Here is a 24,436-nt window from a genome sequence, read left to right on the forward strand (position 1 = left end):
CATAGAGATCTACAAAATAGATTGATGCTTTGGCCCATCATGTGCTCACGGGTTGAAAATAAACACCCTAACTATTTTTACTCCTACTTTCCAGTATCTGACTCTCAGCCTTGTATGTTTTGGCATTACAAGTGTGCATCTAAATACTTAAATATTATGAGGGTTTCTGCCGCTACCACCCTTACAGGCAGTGTGTTCCAGATTCCCACCATCCTCTGGGTGAAAAATATTTCTTCAGATCTCATCTAAACCTTCTGCTTACTTTTAAATCTAAGCTCCCTGTTCATTTGATCCCTCCAGCAAGGAGAAAAGGTTCTTCCTGTCTATTCTATCATGTCTCCTCTCAATCCCCTCTGCTTCAAAGAGAACAATCCCAATCTGTCCAATCTCTCTTCATAACTGAAATTCCCTAGCCCAGGCAGCAGTCTGGTAAGTCTCCTCTGCACGCTCTCCAGTGCTATCACATATCTCCTATAATGTGGATTCCAGAATGTTGCATGATACTGTTGTGAACCAATGTTTTTACATAATCCTTTGCTCCTTTTTCTTCAACTAATCTAACCTCGTCTTAAATGTTGACATGGATTCTGTTTTAATGTCCTACATCAGGAATGGAATCTACACTCTTCTAATCTTATTTTAAAATTATTTCTCCCATTTCCTGTTCTACATTGCTTGCATGGAATCTTTTATTTAAGTTTTCTCATCATACATTCCTCAACCATTGAAAACTATCTAATTGCATGTCCTCTATCAGTTTGACTTCATATCTCCTTCCTTCAACCTAATTAGAAGGGGAGCCTAACAGGGAAAATGGTGGAGCAGCAAAGGCAAGAGTTCCTGGGGGGTAATCGCAAGGAAGAAGAAACATACTAAGGAAAGGATGAGGCAACCATGGCTGACAAGGGAAGTCAGGGACAGTATAAAAGAAAAACCATACAATGTGGTGAAGATTAGTGAGAAGGCAAAGAATTGGGAAGTCTTTAAAAACCAGCAGAGGATAAGTGAAAAAGCAATAAGGGGGAGAAGGTGAAATACGACAGTAAGCGAGCTAGTAATATAAAAGAAGATTGCAAGAGTTACTTTTAGACACATAAAAGGTAAGCAAGAGGCAAGAATGTAGATTGGACTGCTGGAAAGAGAAGCTGGAGGAGTGATAAGAAATGGTGGAAGAACTGAAAAGATACTTTTCATCAGTCTGCATGGTGGAAGACACCAGCAGGGTATGGGGCTCCCTGCGTCTGCGTGCGTTTTGTCCAGGTGTTCTGGTTTCCTTCCGCAGTCCAAAGATGTGCAGGTCAGGTGGATTGGCTATGCTAAATTGCTCATAATGTTCAGGAATGTGTAGGCTAGGCACAGTAGTCAGGGGAAATATAGAGTAATAGGGGAAGGGAGAAAGTGAGGACTGCACATGCTGGAGATCAAAGTCGAGAGTGTGGTGCTGGAAAAATACAGCAGGTCAGGCAGCATCAGGCTTATGCCTGAAACGTCGATTCTCCTACTCCTCGGATGCTGCCTGACCTGCTGTGCTTTTCCAGCACCACACTCTTGACTCTAATAGGGGAAGGGGTCTGGGTAGGATAGTCTTTGGAGGGTCGGTGTGGACTTGTTGGGCCAAATGGCCTGTTTCCACACTGTAGGACCTCTATAAAGTTCTATACCAGAACTTAGAGTTGGCAGCTGAGATAAATCAGTGGTTATCACTAAGGAGAAGGTGCTGGGAAATCTGAAAGATCTGAAATTGGATAAATCGTGCAGACCAGATGAACTATACCCCAGAGTTGTAAAGAAGATAGCTGAGGAGGCATTGGTCGTGATCTTTCAGGAATCATTGGAGCCGGGGAGAGTCCTGCTATGACCAAATTCAGAATAGAGCATTTGTCTCAGAAATCTAATGTCAGGCATTGGAACAACACCCCACCCATCAGAGTTAGTTGGAGTAATTAACACCTCAGTGTTGGACAAGTTGGCTTGATTATTGCATTGGATTGCCTGTCTTGACACCAGGTTTGAAGAGATCTTGCAATTGCTGGTACTTTTGAGGTGCCTGTTGTAGGTTGTCGAAACCACTGAACCATATTTAGGGGAGATGGTGGCATAGTGGAATTTTTAGTGGACCTCAGAGTAATGTTCCAGGGACATGGGTTTGACTCCCACCCTGGCAGATAGTGAAATTTGAATTCAATAAAAAAAAGTCCAGAATATAAGCATGTCTCATGAACCACTGTGAATTTTTGTGAAAACTCATCTGGTTCCATGTGTCCTCTAGGGAAGGAAATCTGCCGTTCTCACCTGCTATGCCAACATGTGAATCCAGATCTACAGCAATGTGGTTGACTCTTAATTGCTGCCTGGGCAGTTAGAAATGAGCTCGTATGACACATGTTGCATGAATAAATAATATTTTAAAAATAGGAGCTCTTGGATCTACTCCTGCATGGTAAACTGCGACCTCAGCCTTGGCTTTGAAATCCTAATCCTCAAATACACTTCTCCTGATCTGATCAGGTTGGACATGATCATGAATTTTAGCCTCTCCATCTGCCTTAATTGAAATTAGCCTCCCAAGATACAGAAAATGATCCTCATCTTCCAGGAGCACGGCATTGATCTTAATTGATAGGATAAGGTATTTAGGGTGCTGGTTAGAAGAGAATCTTGGCTTTCCCCTTTCTCATGTACCAAGGAATGGGCTTTGCCATCAAAATGTGTTTATTTGGCCACCACTCCACCTGTGACTTCTCTATAAGAATCGTAGATAAGCAAGTGTTTTATGACTACCTGGTTCACACTAATGAGGAATCCTAATGCAACTGTCATCAGCACATATGCCATACACTTGAGGCAATAGTTGAGATCAAAATGGGATTGTATACTGACCTTGAAAAATTCCTAACCTGAGTTCTAGCAGAGGACAAACTGATCCTCCTCACAAATATCAACCGCAAATCTGAGAAGAATACAAGTCTCTGGAAGACATGACTGACAAGAAGGAAGGAGAGCAACCTCCAGTAGAATAGTCTCCTGACAAAATGTTCAGAAGAAGACCTTGTCATTAACCAATAACTTGTTAAATAAGGGAGATAGGTACAGGACTCATGGCAACATCCATGGTCTGAACATGGCATTTGCTTGGCGAAGTGATTGTTGAAGCAGTGGATCGCAGAAATATCCATGTTACCCACCCCGTGATGAGTACAGATGATTTCTGTACTTGTCACTGCCTTAATCAATCTGCTGTCTCCAACATCCAGGCCCACAAATTGTGGAAACAGAAACAATTGTGCAACAAATTTAACATTGAAGGCTTCAACGATCCCAAAAGGTGGTCCATCTCATTCAACCTAAGTACCAACCTATCAAAGCCTAGGCTACATTTTGTGACTTGTTGAGATTTTGTAATCAATCTGTTCAGGTGCCATAGGGTATAATTCTGGAGCAGGTGGAACTTGAACCAGGACCTCATCGCTCAAGAGGTCGGGACGTTACCACGAGGCCAAAGAGCCTGCTATGTTTTGTCAAACTATTTTCTAATCACACTGTTCAGAGATGTTATTACACACCTCCAGAGCAAATGACACTTACACCCAGGCCTCTTGACCCAGAGGTAGGGAAACTACCACTGCAGCTCAAGGGCTCCTTAGTGCGCTTTTTCACGACTTACTTTTTTTTGTATTTAACCTATTTTTCTAATCAATGTGTTCAGAGATTTTATTACACACTGGTGGAGCAGGTAGGACCTGATCCAGGCTTCTTGGTCCCCGTGTAGGGACACTACCACGACACTACAAGATCCCTGCTCTGCTTTTTCAATCCTAAAATCCACTATTACCTGCACCTGTGAATAGGTGCTTTGTTTATCTACTAGGAAACTTTGACTGGTGTGATATCAACCAGTAAATGCAGGACCTAATTTAATGCAAAACTATTATTGACTAGAAATGTTGGCATGGTTCAAGAGAAAGACAGCAGTCCTATAGGTGGCCGAATAAAACCCATAATGTAAAGAACAAGTGGCAGGTTCTAATATTCTTATTAAATTGCAAAGTTAATAATCACACAACATCAGCTTACAGTCCAACAGGTTTATTTGGAAGTACTAGCTTTCAGAGCATTGCTCCTTCCTCAGGTAGCTAGTGGGGCATCTTCATAAGACACAGAATTCATAGCACAGGATCATAGTGCCATGCAACTGCTACGATATATTGAACAAACCTAGATTGCTGTTAAGTCTTTCATCTTTTAGAATGGATTGCAGGTTTGATTCATTAATATGTAAATCCTAGAACTTCTTTCCAGTCACATTCCTGAGATAACTTTAGGTTTTATTTTAAAAAAGACATCTCCGCTTCGACAGTGCTTTAAAGGTGTGAGGTTTGAGTCTGTCTGTATTCCATTCTTGAGTCAAACTGGTTCTATTTCCAAAGTAGGAATATATAAAATGTCACATGGATTGACTGCCTGCAGATTGTGTGCTTTTTCAGCAAAGTAGAATGTATCTGCAAATACAATTCTGCAAATGTAAGTTCACCCCATAGACTTAAATGTATGTGCATGATGTGAGGGAGAGTGCATTACAAAGCAATGCTTCCTAGTTGTATTTTTTTAATTGACTCCTCTTTCCTGTATCAATAATATTATTGTCCCTTCGACTACTTTTACTACTTTCTGTTTTCTGAGATTAGGCTTTTCCTCTCATGTCATAAGCTGGTTTTTACCTTTATAGCCTCATGCTAGCTGCTTCTGCAAAAGACCTGTTGGCTTCATCCTTGTGATCTGACTGAATCGGGTGTTCTGTAGTTTCAATTGGCTTCAGTTCTTACCTCTGATATTTGTATTTCTAGCGTTCCAATACCCAAATCTAAGCATTCCTAGCATTTGATCTTGCCTTTTTTTATCTGCTCAATTCTCACACTTGGGCATGACTTTGTTTCACCAGTATCAGTATGCTTAATGCTGATTTTGATTTGGCTTATTTGATTTGATTTATTGTCATCTAAGTACAGTGAAAAGTTTTGTTTTGCCTTCAGTACAGGTAGATTATAGGGTTTAGACAAAGTGAGGTATACAATTTATGGCTGCACAGAAAAAGAACAAAAACAAGATCAACATTAGATTTGAAATTAGAAGGTTCATTCAGCAGGAAAGAAGCTGTCCTTGAACCTGTTGGTACATGTGTTTAAGCTTCTGTATCTTCTGCCTGACAGAAGAGTTGGAAGAGAGTTTAACCATGGTGGGAGGGTTCTTTGATGTTGACTGTCTTTCCACGGTAGTGAGAAGTATAGATGGAGTCAATGGATGGGAGGTGGGCTTGTGTGATGGTCTGGGCTGTTGGCTTGCTTGATGGTCTGGGCTGTGTTCATGACTTTTTATTGTTTCCTATAGTCCTGGCAGAAAGGATTCACCCTGATCCCCCTCTGTCCACGCATCAATGAATTTAATACACGCTGTGACGTCGAACACTTCTTCCACCGCCTCCGCCTCTGAGCTTACTTTCACAATCAGGACTCCCGCCCACCTTCCGAGGACCCCTTCGCCTGCCTCCAACACACTGCATCCACCTGGACACCCCGCACTGGCCTATTACCTGCCTTCGACCTCTTAATTTCCAACTGCCGCCGGGACATTAACCGCCTCAACCTGTCTACCCCCCCTCCCCACTCCAACCTCTCACCCTCACAACGCACAGCCCTCCAACCTCACCATCAAGCCAGCAGATAAAGGGGGCGCAGTGGTAGTCTGGCGCACTGACCTCTACACCGCTGAAGCTAAACGCCAACCCGAGGACACCTCTTCCTACTGCCCCCTCGACCATGACCCCACCCCCATCACTAAACCATCATCTCCCAGACCATACAGAACCTCATCACCTCAGGAGATCTCCCACCCACACTGCCCGGTTCTACCTCCTTCCCAAGATCCACAAGCCTGACCACCCTGGCCGACCCATTGTCTCAGCATGCTCCTGCCCCACTGAACTCATCTTTACCTACCTCATCACTGTCCTATCCCCCCTAGTCCAGGAACTCCCCACATACGTTCGAGGCACCACCAACGCCCTCCACCTCCAAGACTTCCGTTTCCCCGCCCCCCAACGCCTCATCTTCACCATGGATATCTAATCCCTCTACAGCTCCATCCGCCATGACGAGGGCCTCCAAGCCCTCAGTTTTTTCCTCACCCGACGTTCCCAACAATACCCTTCCACCGACACTCTCATTCGTTTGGCTGAACTGGTCCTCACACTTAACAATTTCTCCTTCGAATCCTCTACACTTCCATCCACCATGACGAGGACCTCCTCCAAGCCCTCCGTTTTTCCTCACCGGCACACTCATTCGTTTGGCCGAACTGGTCCTCACACTTAACAATTTCTCCTTCGAATCGTCCCACTTCCTCCATACCAAAGGGGTAGCCATGAGCACATGTATGGGCCCCAGCAATGCCTGTCTCTTTGTTGGCTACATAGAACAGTCGATCTTCCGTAATTACATCGGCACCACTCCCCACCTCTTCCTCCGCTACATTGATACCTGCATTGGTGCCACCTCATGCTCCCGCGAGGAGGTTGAGCACTTCATCAACTTTACCAACACATTCCACCCTGACCTTAAATTTACCTGGACTGTCTCTGACACCTGCCTCCCCTTCCTGGACCTCTCCATCTCCATTAGTGACGACCGACTTGACACTGACATTTTTTACAAACCCAACAACTCCCACCCTACCTCTTGCAAAAATGCCATCCCGTATTCCCAATTCCTCCGCCTCTGCCATATCTGCTCCCAGGAGGACCAGTTCCACCACATAACACACCAGATGGCCTCCTTCTTTAGAGACCGTAATTTCCCTTCCCACATGGTTAAAGATGCCCTCCAACGCATCTCGTCCACATCCCGCACCTCCGCCCTCAGACTCCACCCCTCCAACCGTAACAAGGACAGAACACCCCTGGTGCTCACCTTCCACCCTACCAACCTTCGCATAAACCAAATCATCCACCGACATTTCCGCCACCTCCAAAAAGACCCCACCACCAGGGATATATTTCCCTCCCCACCCCTTTCCGTCTTCCGCAAAGACCGTTCCCTCCGTGACTACCTGGTCAGGTCCACGCCCCCCTACAACCCACTCTCCCATCCTGGCACCTTCCCCTGCCACTGCAGGAACTGCAAAATCTGCGCCCACACCACCTCCCTCACCTCCATCCAAGGCCCTAAAGGAGCCTTCCACATCCATCTAAGTTTTACCTGCACATCCACTAATATCATTTATTGCATCCGTTGCTCCCAATGCGGTCTCCTGTACATTGGGGAGACTGGATGCCTCCTAGCAGAGTGCTTTAGGGAACATCTCCGGGACACCCGCACCAATCAACCACTGTGGCCCAACATTTCAACTCTCCCTCCCACTCTGCCGAGGACATGTAGGTCCTGGGCTGCCTCCACCGCCGCTCCCTCACCACCAGACGCCTGGAGGAAGAACGCCTCATCTTCCACCTCGGAACACTTCAACCCCAGGGCATCAATGTGGACTTCAAAAGTTTCCTCATTTCCCCTTCCCCCACCTCACCCTAGTTCCAAACTTCCAGCTCAGCACTGTCCCCATGACTTGTCCTACCTGCCTATCTTCTTTTTCCACCTATCCACTCCACCCTCCTCCCTGACCTATCACCTTCATCCCCTTCCCCACTCACCCATTGTACTCTATGCTACTCTCTCCCCACCCCCACCCTCCTCTAGCTTATCTCTCCACGCTTCAGGCTCTCTGCCTTTATTCCTGATGAAGGGCTTTTGCCCAAAACGTCGATTTTGCTGCTCCTCGGATGCTGCCTGAACTGCTGTGCTCTTCCAGCAACACTAATCCAGAATCTGATGTCCAGCATCTGCATTCATTGTTTTTACCTCGAGCAGTTGCTGTACCAAGCCATGATGCACCACAATTGAAGCTTTCTATGGTGCATATATAAAAGTAGGTGAGGGATCTTGTGGACATGCTGAACTTCCTTGTGCTGCCTTGACCATTGCAACTGCATGGGAGGACCAGGACAGATTGTTGGTTATCATCTCACCTAGGAACTTGACGCTCTCGATCTCTCAACCTCAGCTCCATTGATATTAATGGACCATGTCCTCCTCCTTTCTTCAAGTTGATGATCAGTTCTTTAGCTTTGCTGATGTTGAGGCAGAGATTGTTATCTTTGATTGTTTTTTAAAAATCCTTTGTCCAATTCCTACTTTGGATCAATAAAATGATTGATTGATTACGTGCATTCTACAGACCAGATGGAGCCAAGAGGAAGATCTTTAACATTACACAGTGTGCAATTTTTTAAAAAAATCATCACTCGCTAAGCTTAATTATAGGAATAGAAGTATAATATCAGCCCCTTATAACTTAACTAATGACAGTAGAGACAGGGTTATATATTAGATATCTCATTACCCTTTGGCATCATCCGTGTTGCTTACCTTACCTTTCCTACTCTGGGTTCTGTTGCCATTCCTGGTCCAGTTAAGTTTTGATGTCATTGATTTTACTGCGATTGTTCTTTTCCACCCAAAACAAATTATATGCTGTGCTATTTCTGAAAAACATGGTTAAAAAATGTAAAATATCTCTTACAGTTCCTGTTGTGAGATTTAGTGATTGATGTCTACCGTCAATCACTATCTGCCTGATGCCTGTCATTAGCTGTAGCAAAATCTTATGAAAAGAAATCACTTTTTCAAAGGGCACCTACTTTAATATTGAGTAACAATTAAAGGCTTCGCTTTTACATGCTAATCTGTGTTCTCAAGTGAGGTTTTTACGGACTGGAAGTGGAGTCATATAAGTTACTTAGCTGTTGTATAGTTGCTCACAACAGTGTGGGAAGAAACAAGTTTGAATGCAATTGTTTTCAAAAGAGAAAACGTTTTTATCGCAAAATATATTTTATTCATAAAAAAATTATCTTGACTAAAGTTCTCCCAACTATCCATTGTTGCAAATTAAGGATGTTGTAAATGGCCACAGTAGAATTCATGTTCACTCACCTCTTATTTATGTTTATTTATTATTTTACAGAATTTAACTGAGCTCCCAAATGAAAGCAATCTGCTTTTAGTCTGTAGGCAATGCTCATTACTTGAGTATAAAGCCTCAATGCTCATTTCAATGTTATTTTGTCTTTTCAGCCTCACTATTCTTTAATTTTGCCCTTTGAACATACCAGTGGTTTGTGGCTCTTCATAATGTCGTGTGATTGCTTTGCTGATTAGGATATGTGAAGGTTACTAAGCACATTTTAGTTGCACCTTTGGATTATTTTCCCTGATTTGAATATGCAAGCTTTGTTCTAACTGGTGTTTCAATGTTTATTGGAGCAATGTTGAAATTGCTGTTAGTATAAGGTATTTTCAGTAATAGTAAATTTAAAATGAATATTATTTGATGTTTATAGAAAGTTAATGATAGGTGTGGGCTTAGTTGAAACCAACTAAAACATAGCTTATAAAGATTTTTGTTATTGACCCGCCATTTGCAGAATAATACTAAAATAAATCATGAAGTATCTAAATTTGTGATTAATAAGTCCCATATGAGATGATGGAGTAATTTCAGATAGTAAGTGAAAAATAGCTAGCAGTAGTGTAACATGCAGATATTGTCCTGCTTACATGCTCTCTCTGGTGTCAATCCCATTCATCAATGTCACCAGACTCTGTTCTCATTAAAGCCACTTCCACAAAAAGAACTCAATTTCCTTAAGCAGACAGGACACCTGATTCAATTTAGCACACATTAGCAAGAAGTTTAATCTATTGCCTTCATTCTATGAAGGACCCTCTCTTGATTGAGAAAGCTATGCGTGGTTTAAAAAAATGTACCAACAGTTATTAAATGTTGCTTAGTTTCAGTTTTGCTTGCTTAATCTATTTTGAGTATATTATCCACTCTTTAGAAGTTTTAAAAGTCAAATATTACGTTACAATTCTTTTGTTTTTGATTGCAAACCTTTGGGAAAAAAAAGGTGCTGTGGAATTTAATGTCTGCAACGCAGTCTTTGTTATCAACTGAGGCACACTTTATCCGTTTGAATTCTTTACTTTTCTTTTGTGAAAGTGCTCCATGAAGAAGCTTCTTGCTGATCATCTGTATCTAACATTGCAAAAAATGTTGTTAGATGGTTTTTAAGAGTAATTGGTCTCTACAGCTGATGCCTAATTCCTACTGTACTTGAAAAATAAATTCTTTATTTAGCATATATACTTGGAATAACTAAGGCTTTTGATTTTCAGGTTTCCAATTTTCCTGAATTTGGTTTCAAAATGATCAAATAAATAAGCTAAGAGAAATATGTTTCTTTCATTTAAAAATAAAATGAAAATTTTAATTTACTGGGATTAATCAGCAAATGAATTTTGGAATAACAAAATACTTCAATTACATCATCACGTACAAATATATCATGGTAAAGAATACTGCTAAAACTTGATGGACATTGAACCTTTCCATCCTCAGCCTGTTTTTCATGCCCTGAACTTCAGTCACTTATACAAATGTGATGGAGGCTGCTTCAGAGTTCTTGATATATCAATCAAGTAATCATATAGAGCTAATTAAATACTTCCTGCAACTTCCAGGGTAGGTAGTTATGCATGTTATATCAAAACAAAAGCTTTTCACCTTTTGACTTCAGAATCTTTTCAAGTTTAAGTCTAAGTTTGGAAGTCATACTTGGGGATATTTAATGATTTATCTTAAAATAATAATTTTGTTCTATGGAGAGTGTTAGGTGTAAGAATTCATGAGATGGAATCATGTCCTTTTTAATGAAAATACTGGCCCATTTCCAGATTGCAAACCCACACTTTGATTTCAGAGCAGCTGGCGAATAAATCTTTTCTGACTACCTCCTGGTGTGCTGTCTGGCTGAAGACTATGGGTTGGTCGCCAAGAGGTGGGCTTACTGCTGATTGAAAGCCTTTTCTGAAGACTATCCCTTCCATAATATTGTTCCTTGCTGTAGTTGTGGCCTGCAGAGCAAGGCTACTACTGGAAACATTAGGACAGGAGGACTTGTGAGCTCCCCTGACCAGCCACTGAAAGCAATCTCCAAGCATCTGCCAGGCTTAGCTCTCAGGGGTAGACTGACCAACAGTGACTCCAGTTAATTATTCCAACAGGTATTTGGGTGGTTAGCCTTTTGCTGGTGAATGCCCATGTCTGGGGAACAGGTTATCCTGCTGATCCAACACTAACATGTCTAAATTACTTCCAAGGGTAGGAAGATTCTGTGCAATTACATCACACTGGAATAAATATGCCTACAAGCATATGGATACGCTGGAAATTTTTACTTATATTATGATGGGATAGGATAGTAAATTTTTCAAAGCCTTGACCCAAGATGACCATTGAAGTTCAGGTGAGCTTCTGTTATTTCCATATAGATTAAGGCTTAAACTCTTATCTGAGTACACTTACAGAAAGTAAATGCCATGGTCAGGATGCATTCCTTCAAATGGACAAACCAAGGCAAAATCCATCCATCATTTTTATGCCTTCTATCATTTATTGGCTGACCCAAGACTCAAAATCTGTAGACTCCTAGACTTAGGTATGGACTGGAGGTTAGGTGCCAGCATGGACTGGGTTGGAAGGTCACTGTCCTGAACTTTATTTTTCTTTGTTCTTATAGTTTATCCCTAAAATCTGTAATACTGGACTTTTTACTTATCTATTTTTCTAAGATCTGTACCTGAAAAAGCTGTACCTAAGAACCTTTGTACCTAAGATGGCTCAATGACAACTTTGATACTTTTATCACTGTGCTCATTTGAGTACATGTGATTAAGCTAACTCTAATTCTTATGTTGAAACCTAATGATATATATAAAGAAACCCCAGTCAAATCATAAGTAGGTGAAATATAATGACTTCTAGTTAATTAATTCTAGGTGGATAGTAGAAGTATTGCACATGAGAATGAAACTGGCTTCAGATAACAAATCTTACTGCCCTAAGAACCAGGCAAAAATGTTTAATTTGGGAGCCAACAGGACAAGAGGGATTATTCTTTCAGCCAAAAGAAGAGAACCCTACCAAGTAACTAATCAGCACAAGCAGAGCTAGGTTCTTTACATTTGATAAGATTTGGCTCCAAAGACACTTAACCAAAATGTTATCTGGATTCTTGCAAGATTTCTATTCTTATCCAAAGAATCTGTCCAGGTTGACACTGTGCGATTCTATCTGAATGTGATCTGTTTTGTTGTTTTCTGTCAATAAACTAGCTGCATACTTTATTCTCCAGAATCCAACTTTACTTGTATTTAATTCTCTACATAATGGAGTATGTTGCTGTGTTTGCAATCTGGAATGTTGTGTTCATGGTTAGCTCAGTTGGCTGGATGTTAGTTTGTGATGCAGAGCAATGCCACCATTGTGGATTCAATTCCTGTGCAGACTAAAATTACTATGAAGGATTCTCCTCAACCTCTTTCCATTGCTCAAAGCGTGGTGACTCTCAGGTTAAACGACCAGTCATCTCTCTGTAATGAGAGAGCAGCTGGTAGGAGTATGGTGAATTTATCTTTACCTGCCTCTGTCTCATATGCTTGACTTCCATGGCCAATCAAATACTACCTCTGACTCAGTATTGAATATATTCAATAACCCCTCCTCCATTGCTCATTAGGGAAGAGAATTCAAAAACATTTGAGAGAAGCAATGCCATCTCGCCTGTATGTTAAATGGAAAATCCATTATGTTAAAATTGTGCGCTCTGATGCTGGATCTCCCAATAAGGCATCCTGTCATCATTCAATCCCAGAATCTTATACTTTCTATATTAGCAAGTTTTGAGAAGATTTGTATGTCAGGTTGAGGTTCTGGATGTAGGTTTGCTTGCTAAGCTGGAAGGTTAGTTTTCAGATGTTTCATCACCATACTAGGTAACAACATCAGTGAGCCTCCAGATGAAGCCCAGGCCTAGCTCAGCGAGCATTTCATTTTGGAGACTCCACACAATTTCATGATATCAAGCACTCTTGGGTGAGGAAGAGAGGATTCTAGCTTGAGCTTTATGTGGGAACAGCTTTAGTTTATCACTGTTAACCACTCTTAAACCCTTAGACCAAATGTAGAAAGGAGGAGTCTCCATCAACAATAATAATGGTTGGTTCTGCAAAACACAGGATATGGTGATCATTGGTGGAATCATTGCTTAAATATCTTAAGACAACAAGGGTGCAAAAAGGAATCCAACACGGGGGGAAAAGTTAAAGACAAATGAGTTACCACTTTAAAGGCATGACCACTTTAAGAATCTTCAGGAAGTTAGACAGTAATTGCATGTGTTTGAATATGTCAGCGGAACTTATGAAAGGAATTGCAAGGCAGTTCCAATTCAAAGTTTGGCTGGGAAGCAAGTGTTTCAGAGCACTGTCAGTACAGTTGAAAATTCCTTTTGACACAGAAGAAAACTTAAATTAACAACGCAAAGAGCCAGTTTGGGAAGAAAAGGTTTTTTTAAAAACGACTTTTACTATTCACCAGAAGTATCACTGCTGTTGTAAGCGGCACCACAAGGCACAGTTACAGTAGCAAAGTCAAGGACCATTAATACCAAGACTGCAGCATCAAGAAGGTCTTGGAGCAGATTCAAGGCAACAAAGAACAATTTAAAAGATGTAAAAGACAGAATCTGACAAAAGATAGAAGAATTTCAAGATTGTAATAAGATTAGGAATTACATAATTTAAACTGTGGAATCAGTGGAAGATTTATTAAGATCCCAAAGGGAGTGTACGTTCTGTTTTAGACCATGAAATGTAGGAAATTATCTACACTGCCTACAAAAAATGATAAATTGCCATCTAGGCTGCAGAGGACAGGGATATCTCTATTTTACGTATAGGAACTGCGTAACCACCATTTTTACAAGAATAAAAGATTTAAAAACTCCCAGTAAGCAGTATAGAAATATGCTATTTTTATTCAACTAGTGCACTTGATGGGCCAAGTGGCCTGCTTCCACACTGTAGGGATTCTGTGAATAACTCTCAAGATTAATGGTGTGATGGAAGTTACACTGAAATGCAAGATACCTAAGAGTTAACAATGTAATGTAATTCACAATCATTACCACTCACTTAAAGCTTGCTTGTGTGGTTTTGACTTCAACATCCTTGAAGTAATGGAACGAGTTCAGCAAGTTCCAAGGGAACAACTGAACCAGGAACAAACAATTGTCAAGCAGCTGGTCAAGGGGCAATCAGTAGACTATTTCATAGAACTTCCAAAGTGCTATGCAGAGCCATCGTAAAAGGAATCTTTTTTACCTAAGTTTGCCAAATTTTTGTGTCCTCTCATAACCTATCTATCATTTTGCGAATTTTATGTATCGTCATTGCACCTTGCTTTGTTGAAATTATAAACAGTGTATAATAGAGGGGGGAAGGAGGAGAAAGTGCCAAACTGCAATTTAGCAAATCATCTTGGTCTAGATCTTGAAAATGTTCCTAAGTAGTAGGAAGTGCTATATGTCACATCCTTGACAGTGAGCAGAGGTTATTTGTCAGTGGTTTCTGTGATATTAAAGGCATGGTGGAGCTGTGTTCCACTGCCATCATTTATTGATACGTCTGTAAAGTCTAATGAAATTATCAATGTTCTTGAATTAATTATGAACATGAATGAGAAAGCCTAATACTCTAGAGCTAGAGATTGCATTATCTATTCAGTCTTATCATTTCTTCTATAGGAGCAGTATCTAGCTTTGGCTTTGTCTTTCAAGCATGGCTTTGGATCATTTCTGATTTTAAAATTTCTTGTGCTTATTGGCGCTTTTTAAATATTTGTTGTGTTTTACAATAAATAAGCTAAAGTCTGGTGGATTTTACTTAATTTCTCAGTCGAGGTGGTGTAGTTTTTACTTCCCTGGATTCAAAGGACCGTAATGAATCCACAGAGCATGTTGTTTTACTGTTGTGGTACTGCATATTACTTGACTGGGTGAGGTTGGAGATCCTCCTGCTTTATTTACCTTCTGCATCTTTTCCAGGTTAACAGCATATCTAGGATATTAGTTGGTATTTTGCTGTATTAGTTTTAATGTTTAATTGACGGAAACTGAAATTTGTTGCATACTGTATTTATAAAGAATCTTAGTATCCTTTGTTATTTTTTGTGTGATTGTCCATATCAAAGATAATTATATGTTTACACTATTGTATTTGATTACTGCGTTAATTTTAGAATGGTATAAGCCTTTGCCATATTTGGCAAGTTAAATTACTAATACCCAATTAACAAAAATTGATCAAAGTAATATTTAAATAATCCAACCTTGTTTTACAGGCGGCTGCAATTTTCAATTCTGCTTTTGGAAGTTTTCTGGTAAGAGAAGTATTTAATGATTATACTGAAATATTAATAGTGAAATTGTGTTGTTTATTTATCACAGAGTTATTACTAAAATAAACACAGTAACACAAATGGATTTTATTGACTTGTTTCCTTATTGTAAGGGGATATTTCAAAAGAAACAATCTGTTTAAGTTTTGGTTCACTTTTTAACATTGCGTCTCATATTAAATGCACTTATGAATAGGGTGAATATTTCCTTAATATTAGTGTGAGCATACTTTACATCTGATTATAATTTAAATGAGCTCATAATTTTAAGTCTCTTCCTTCAAATAACTCCGAATTCTAAGTCCTTTCAGTTGTTAGTGTTTTAGCTGGTATTGACTTTAATCTTTTGTCTGCCCTTCCTAATTGTTGTTTTAATAAACTCAGCAATGACAAAATTTATATTGCTGTATTGCAGTAATTGAGATTATTTTAATAGTAACTTATAGTTTGTGGCTATTAATGCTTACTGGAATACAATTGTTTTGCTTGTTTCTGAACATTGAGAAATTGATATTTGGAAGGTAAATCATGACCCGCAGTTACGGCAAGAAATTATGATTCAAACTGTAGCTATTCTGCGTCTTTGTTTTTGCTTTCCACTTAGTAATTGAGGTTAGAAGTCATTTGCTCAAGATACAGTTGAGACAAATTTTATACAAACCTTTTATTCATACTGATGTTTGATTGCTGTAAAACAGAACGTGTTTAATGTAAATGCCCTAGTTATACTTGATAGATGAATACAATTTACATAAATTCCAGACTCTCTGGTTTCTTTGCATTGTGCCACAGAGAATTGTTGTAAGTTAGAAACATAATTTCATTATCTCCTCCCCTTCATTTTACACATGCTGTTTTACAATAAAGTAGATTAGAATAAATGATTTGATTTCTCTCTTTGATGTACCTTAATAATATTTGATGGCAGATCAATTATAGCCTGCTGAATGGGTAGATAATAAAATCTGCTTGTATTATTACAGTTCCAAGAAATGGAAGGTACAACCTTCAAAAATTGTGCTTGATGCAAGTGAGAAAAATATTAATTTTGTTTTGTCATGAATGTTTCCACAATTGCTAATTATGTGGAACAAAAAGCAAAATTTATAAATAACAAATTCAGAGTTGATTCCTAGATCCAAATGCAGCTTCTATGAAAGTAGAGGAATACTTGAGACTGTTTTTAGCCAGTAATCAGATCCAAGGATAGATATCATTGATTAATTGTGGTTAAGCTGATGACTTTTTCCTCTTAAAATTGTTCCAATGAACATCAACATCAAACAGGAAATATTTTCATTGTTTATCAATTGAATTGAAGAGATGGTAAATAAATGGTCATGTCCATTTTCTTGCAGATTTTTTGCATTCTTGCATATTTGTGACATGAATTTAATTACGTTAATAGCTAGTAATGCTCAAATTTAATTTTGTTAGGTAGAATCAAGTTGATTTTTAGGGTCATGGTATTAAAAAAAAATTCTAGTTTAAAAAGTTCATGACCCAAATAGTAAAAGGGTAGCATTTCTTTTAAAATATGTGTCCCAGCTTTAGATTGGGACTGTACAGTAGAAGCACTAGTGACATTGTATTATACCCATTTATTTTAATAAAATATTGTGTGGAAAACTGAGGGACGCTTTTTTTGGCATCATTATATTCAATTCTGAAAGGTTTAATTAAATGGCAAAATCACGGCGTTTTAAAATTTTTCAGCTATTCATAATTCTCTGTTAGGACTTCAGAAAGATAATTAAACCTGGAAAAAAATAAATGAGGCTTTTTGCTCTGGGACCCTGATTATTCCAGCATTGGAACTCCTGTGCTACTCTACAGACTTCAACCAAGGGGGTCCAAGCACTTTTATAATTTGGCTTTCTTTAATTGTTGGTGTTTCAAGTTCTTTTGATTTGGGGAGACAATGGCACAGTGATATTGTCTTTATACTGTTAACCCAAAAACTCAGCTGATGTTCTGGGACCCAGATTTGAAACCCAACATGGCAAATGGAATTTGAATTCAGTAAATAAAAATCTTGAATTAAGAAACTACTGATTACTGTGAAGCCATTCTCAGTTATTGTAAAAAGAAACCATCTGGTTCATGAATGACCTTCAGGAAATGAAATCTGCCATCCTCATCTAGTCTGGCCTATGTATGAGTTCAGACCCACAGCAATGTGGTTGACTCTGAACTGCCCTCTGGGCAATTAGGTTTGGATAATGTATGTTGACCTAGCCAGCGACACCCTGGATTTTTAAAAAAAAACTTAATTTGTTTTATTCCAGCTTTCAAATGTTTGCTCCCTCGCCTGTTGGTTATAAAAACAAGTTTGGAACATTTCTGGATATTTGTTTTATTACATTAATAGTTGAAACTGTGTCTTATCCTCAGCAACTATATTAAAATGATTTGCTTGCTGTAAGGATGGAAATATTTCAAAGCCAAAAACCTAGATGTACTTGCTAAGAAATTTGATAGCTTCAATTATGAGGATAAATTGGCGAGGTAGGTCTCATTGGACAGAATGGAATCTAAGTGGAGATTTAACAGAAATTTTCAGAGTCAGGAGAGGTTTGGTTAGACTAGGTAGGGAGAAATTGTTCTCACGAGTGAAAGGATTAAGAACAAGGGGATGAGATTTGAAGTGTTTTTTTGAAGAAAAATATCAGTATTTTTCTAATATCAATTTGACAGAAATTTAGCAATTAAGTTTGGCTGTGAAAACTTCAATGTCATATTTTGATAACTTCAATTTCCATGATGATATGTGTGCAGTATTCAACATGCCTTGTAATGAGCAGCGTACCTTGAGGCTCTTGTAGTCCTTAGAACAAAATCTTAATTTTGTATTAATAATAATGCAGCTGCTCTATGAGCTCTCAAAGTGATTTGCTTTGATTCTATTTTTAGCACCTCCCCCACTACAAAAACTTTCAATCTGTACAGTTTTACTTGGAAACCTGAAAAGCAGAGGTTGATTACTGCTTCATTGTTAAGAGAAAAGTATTAGAATATGGTGCCACGGTCTTTACAATAACTAGAGTTGGAATAGACCCACTACTTTTCAAACCAGAGATGATGGAGGGCTGTGGCTAAATATGCATCCCCAGCTTTTTGCATCAACCCACTGCTGGGTGATATATGTCAGGGCATCTAAGTGTTTTGTTATGGAGAACCTCGCCATATAATTATGTTAGAATTGGAAATGTGACTTAAATTTCAGTGCTGCTGTGTTACCAGATGTGTTGACATTGAGGTGGGAGTTTCTGGCTCCGCAAGAACATTCAACCCCTACTCTCATCCTCAGAGTTCTTGTTGCATCTCAAATTTGGCCTTCCGGCTTTTAACCTGTGAAGTGTAGTATTTTTAGGTCTCTGAGTGTGGAAGTAAAAGCTTCTGAGTACCAGCTGGTGTGCTGGTTTCCTATAACTGTTCCTGATGCAGGCAAGCATCATTCAGATGAGATAATGTGAGCCCCAGCAAACCAGTTCTGTTTTGAGACTAATTATAATAGTTAATAAGTCTGTTCAGAACTTGTTGAAAGCAAATTAGGGATATTGCATAGAATTGGGGGGGGGGGTGGAAGACAGGTGGAGGGGATCCTTGTGATGTAGTGGCAGTGTCCCTACCCCTAGGTTCAAGTCCTACCTGCTGCAGAAAGTTTTTGTTTTATTTATTCATGAGATCTGGACATCCTGGCTAGCCAACATTTATTGCTCGTCCCTATTTGCCCTTGAGAAGGTGTCAGTGAGCTGCCTTCTTGAACCACTGCAGTCCACCTACTGTGGGTTAATCCACAATGCCGTTAGGGAGGGAATTCCAGAATTTTGATCCAGCAACAAAGAAGGAACGGCGATACATTTCCAAGTCAGGATGGTGAGTGGCTTGTAGGGATACATGCAGGTGGTGGTGATTTCTTTTTCCCCTGACAATGAGCAGTGGTTTTGTGGTCAGCATTAGATTCTTTATTCCAGATGTTTTATTGAATTCAAATTTCATCATCTTCTATGGTGGGATTCAAACCCTGTTCCCAGAAAATCTTTAGAGCTTTTTTGTGTTTTGAGTTTTTGAAAATACTTTTGAGAATCACAATTACTACTGTGGCCCGAAAGGCGTATTCAAACCTTTTACTCAGGTATTCCTCTGTTATGTGACAGGCAAAAGGCAGGGAACCAACTCAGACTTTAATTAAATGGTTAAATAAAAAAGGGTTTGTTTAAGTACCAATACTCAAAATAAAACATGCGTTTGTTGCAATATTTACTTTTAATTTCATCTAACTTCAACTTTAACTTGCTTCATTTAAGTTTACTTTATTTGACTTAAATCACATTTAACTCTAGCACTAACTTTAACTCTATAAGTTTGAATTGAAACAAATGCTACCCCCCCCCCCAGAGTGTGTGAAGTGGCCAACTTTGCTGTCTGTAGACCTTGTGATGTGGCTGTCATCTTCTCTGAAGATAAGTTCAGGGAATATGCTTCTCAAACATTGATCTTGAATGCTACTCCTGCAAAATCCTTAATTCTGCTAACTTTTATCACAAAATGAGCTTATTTCCAGAAACCTCTCTGTCACTCAATCAATTTATTGACTAAACCATCACACATCCTTCGATCCCAGCCAATGGAGTTTACTGGGAAAGAACTCTCAAATTTTTATGCTTCTGACCTCCTGTGCTTTTCCAAAACAAAGTACAGGAACTCCCCACATACATTCGAGACACCACCCATGCCCTCCACTACCTCCAAGACTTCTGTTTCCCCGGCCCCCAACGCCTCATCTTCACCATGGATATCCAATCCCTCTACACCTCCATGACCAGAGCCTCCAAGCTCTCCGTTTCTTCCTCTCCCGACGTCCCCAACAGTACCCTTCCACCGACACACTCATTCGTTTGGCTGAACTGGTCCTCACCCTTAACAATTTCTCTTTCGAATCCTCTACACCTCCATCCGCCATGACGAGGGCCTCCAAGCCCTCCGTTTTTTTCCTCTCCTGACATTCTCAACAATACAGGTCTTCACCCTTAACAATTTCTCCTTCGAATCCTCTCACTTCCTCCAGACTGAAGGGGTAGCCATGGGCATCCGTAGGGGGCCCAGCTATACCTGTCTCTTTGTTGGCTATGTAGAACAGTCTATCTTACATAGTTATACTGGCACCACTCCACATCTCTTCCTCCGCTACATTGATGACTGCATTGGTGCCACCTCATGCTCCCGCAAGGAGATTGAGCAATTCATCAACTTCACCAACATTCCACCCCGACCTTAAATTCACCTGGACCATCTCTGAAACCTCTCTTCCCTTCCTGGACCTCTCCATCTCCATTAATGACGACCGACTTGACACTGACATTTTTTACAAACCCAACAACTCCCACAGCTACCAGGATTATACCTCTTCCCACCCTACCTCTTGCAAAAATGCCATCCCGTATTCCCAATTCCTCCGCCTCTGCTGTATCTGCTCCCAGGAGGACCAGTTCCACCACAGAACACACCAGATGGCCTCCTTCTTTAGAGACCGTAATTTCCCTTCCCACATGGTTAAAGATGCCCTCCAACGCATCTCGTCCACATCCCGCATCACCGCCCTCAAACCACACCCCTTCAAGCGTAACAAGGACAGAACGCCCCTGATGCTCACCTTCCACCCTACCAACCTTCGCATAAACCAAATCATCCGCCGATATTTCCGCCACCTCCAAACGGACCCCACCACCAGGGATATATTACCCTCCCCACCCCTTTCCGCTTTCCGCAAAGACTGTTCCCTCCATGACTACCTGGTCAGGTCCACACCTCCCAACAACCCACCCTCCCTTCCTGGCACCCTCCACTGCGACTGCAGAAATTGCAAAACCTGCGCCCACACCTCCTCCCTCATCTCCATCCAAGGCCCGAAAGGAGCCTTCCACATCCATCAGAGTTTACAGAGTGCACATCCACCAATATCATTTATTGTATCCGTTGCTTCCGATGCAGTCTCCTGTACATTGGGGAGACTGGGCGCCTCCTAGCAGAGTGCTTTAGGGAACATCTCCGGGACACCTGCACCAATCAACCCTACCGCCCTATGCCCCAACATTTCAACTTCCCCTCCCACTCTGCTGAGGACATGCAGGTCCTGGGCCTCCTCCACCGCAGCTCCCTCACCACCTGACGCCTGGAGGAAGAACGCCTCATCTTCCGCCTCGGAACACTTCAACCCCAGGGCACCAGTGTTGATTTGACCAGTTTTGTAATTTCCCCTTTCCCCACCTCACCCCAACTCCAGCTTTCCAGCTCAGCACTGTCCTCATGACCTGTCCTACGTGCCTATCTTCCTTTCCACCTATCCACTCCACCTTCCTCTCTGACCTGTCAGCTTCATCCCCACCCCCATTGTACTCTATGCTACTTTCTCCCCCCACCCCCATTTATCACTCCACTCTGCAGGTATCCTGCCTCTATTCCTGATGAAGGGCTTTTGCCCGAAATGTTGATTTTCCTGCTCCCTGGATGCTGCCTGACCTGCTGTGCTTTTCCAGCACCACTCTAATCTAGACTGACAAATTTTTATACCACGTCACATTCCGTGCTCATTGTAAGAAAATATTATGCCAGTATGTATAGAGATAGCCATAAACCCTGCGTTATTTGGTGAACACACAAAACTGCAGGTCACAGCTTACATGACAAGTCACGACATGTCCTGGCTGCGGTTTTATCTGAGGTCAGAGTTTAAACTAGCTTGACCAAAATTCCCAGCATGCTTCATTGTAACCTTTAACCAGTCATAGAGTCTTACAGACGTACAGCACGGAAACAGACCCTTTGGTCCAACTTGTTCACGCCGACCAGATATCCCAACCCAATCTAGTCCTACCTGCCAGCATCCAGCCCATGTCCCTCCAAGCCCTTCCTATTCATATACTCTTCCAGATGCCTCTTAAATGTTGCAATTGTACCAGCCTCCACCACTTCCTTTGGCAGCTTACTCCATACAAGTACCGCCCTCTACGTGAAAATATTGCCCCTCATTTCCCTTTTAAATCTTTCCCGCTCACCCTAAACCTATGCCCTCTAGTTCTGGACTCCCCCACTCCAGGGAAAAGACTTTGTCTTTTTATCCTATCCATGCCCTTCATGATTTTCTAAACCTTTATAAGGTCATCCCTCGGCCTCCGATATTCCAGGAAAACAGCCCTAGCCTATTCAACTTCTCCCTATAGCTCAAATCCTCCTTTCCTGGCAACATCCTTGTAAATCTTTTCTGAACCCTTTCAAGTTTTGCAACATTTTTCCGATAGGAAGGAGACCAGAATTGCATGTAATACTGCAAAAGTGGCCTAATCTGTGTCCTGTACAGCCGCAACATGACCTCCCAACTCCTGTACTCAATACTCTGACCAATAAAGGAAAGCATACCAAACGCCTTGTTCACTATCCTATCTATCTGAGACTCCACTTTCAAGGAGCTATGAACCTGCACTCCAAGGTCTCTTTGTTCAGCAACACTCCCTAGGACTTACCATTAAGTGTGTAAGTCCAGCTAAGATTTGCTTTCCCAAAATGCAGCACCTTGCATTTATCTAACTTAAAGTCCATCTGCCACTCCTCAGCCCTTTGGCTCATCTGATCAAGATCCTGTTGTAATCTAAGGTAGCATTCTTTGCTGTCCAACACACCTTTAATTTTGGTGTCAATCTGCAAACTTACTAACTAGGCATCTTATATTATTGATTTGGATGTGAGCATAAATGATTAAAAGCAGTGGACCCAGCACCGATCCTTGTAGCACTCCACTGGTCACAGGACTCCAGTCTGAAAAACAACCCTCCACCACCACCCTCTGTCTTCTACCTTTGATCCAGTTCTGTATCCAAATGGCTAGTTCTCCCTTCATTCCATGAGATCCATCCTTGCTAATCAGTCTCCCTTGGGAACCTTGTCGAATGCCTTACTGAAGTCCATTAGATCACATCAACCGCTCTGCCCACATCAATCCTCTTTGTTACTTCAAAAACCTCAATCAAGTTTGTGAGACATGATTTCCCACGCACAAAGCCATGTTGGCTACCCCTAAACAGTCCTTGCCTTTCCAAATACATGTACATTCTCTCCCTCAGGATTCCTCCAACAACTTGCCCACCACCGAGGTCAGGCTCACTGGTCTGCAGTTCCCTGGCTTGTCTTTACCACCTTTCTTAAATAGTGACGCCACGTTAGCCAACCTCCAGTCTTTCAGCACCTCACCTGTGACTATTGATGATACAAATATCTCAATAAGATGCCCAGCAATCATTTCTATCACTTCCCACAGAGTTCTCGGGTACACCTGATCAGGTCCTGGGGATTTATCCACTTATATGCGTTTCAAGACATCCAGCACTTCCTCCTCTCTAATATGGACATTTTGCAACATATCACCATATATTTCCCTACATTCTTTACCTTCCATGTTCTTTTCCACAGTAAACACTGATGTAAAACACTTGTTTAGTATCTCCCCCACCTCCTGTGGCTCCACACAAAAACCGCCTTGCTGATCTTTGAGGGACCCTATTCTCTCCCTAGCTATCCTTTTGACCTTCGTGTATTTGTAAAAACCCCTTGACCCTAGTTATCTCATGTCCCCTTTTTGCCCTCCTGGTTTCCCTCTTAAGTATGCTCCTACTGCCTTTATGCCCTTCTAAGGATTCACTCGATCTATCCTGTCTGTACCTGACTTACGCTTCTTTCTTTTTCTTAACCAAAGCCTCAATTTCTCTAGTCATTCAGCATTTCCTGCACTGACCAGCCTTGCCTTTCACCCTAACAAGAATATACTGTCTCTGGAATCTAGTTTCTGAAGGCTTCCCATTTTCCAACCGTCCCTTTACCTGCAAACATCTGCCCCCAATCAGTTGCTGAAAGTTCCTGCCTAATACTGTCAAAACTGGCCTTTCTCCAATTTAGAACTTCAACTTTAAGACCTAGTCTATCCTTTTCCATCACGATTTTAAAACAAATAAGAATTATGGTCGCTGGCCCCAAAGTG

General features: G+C 41.0%; 1 protein-coding gene across 4 annotated transcripts in view; it reads left to right on the forward strand.

Moving 5' to 3' along the window:
* The window catches only part of slc10a7 (solute carrier family 10 member 7), a 272,017-nt gene that overhangs the window by 64,922 nt on the left and 182,659 nt on the right, over nucleotides 1-24,436 (forward strand). For all 4 annotated transcript variants that reach the window (XM_072569113.1, XM_072569293.1, XM_072569375.1 and 1 more), the window contains one exon: nucleotides 15,349-15,387. In XM_072569113.1, coding sequence (XP_072425214.1) covers nucleotides 15,349-15,387 — 39 coding nt within the window. The remainder of the gene's footprint in view (nucleotides 1-15,348; nucleotides 15,388-24,436) is intronic.

Source organism: Chiloscyllium punctatum, chromosome 1, assembly GCF_047496795.1.
Source record: "Chiloscyllium punctatum isolate Juve2018m chromosome 1, sChiPun1.3, whole genome shotgun sequence".
In the NCBI taxonomy this organism is placed as follows: Eukaryota; Metazoa; Chordata; class Chondrichthyes; order Orectolobiformes; family Hemiscylliidae; genus Chiloscyllium; species Chiloscyllium punctatum.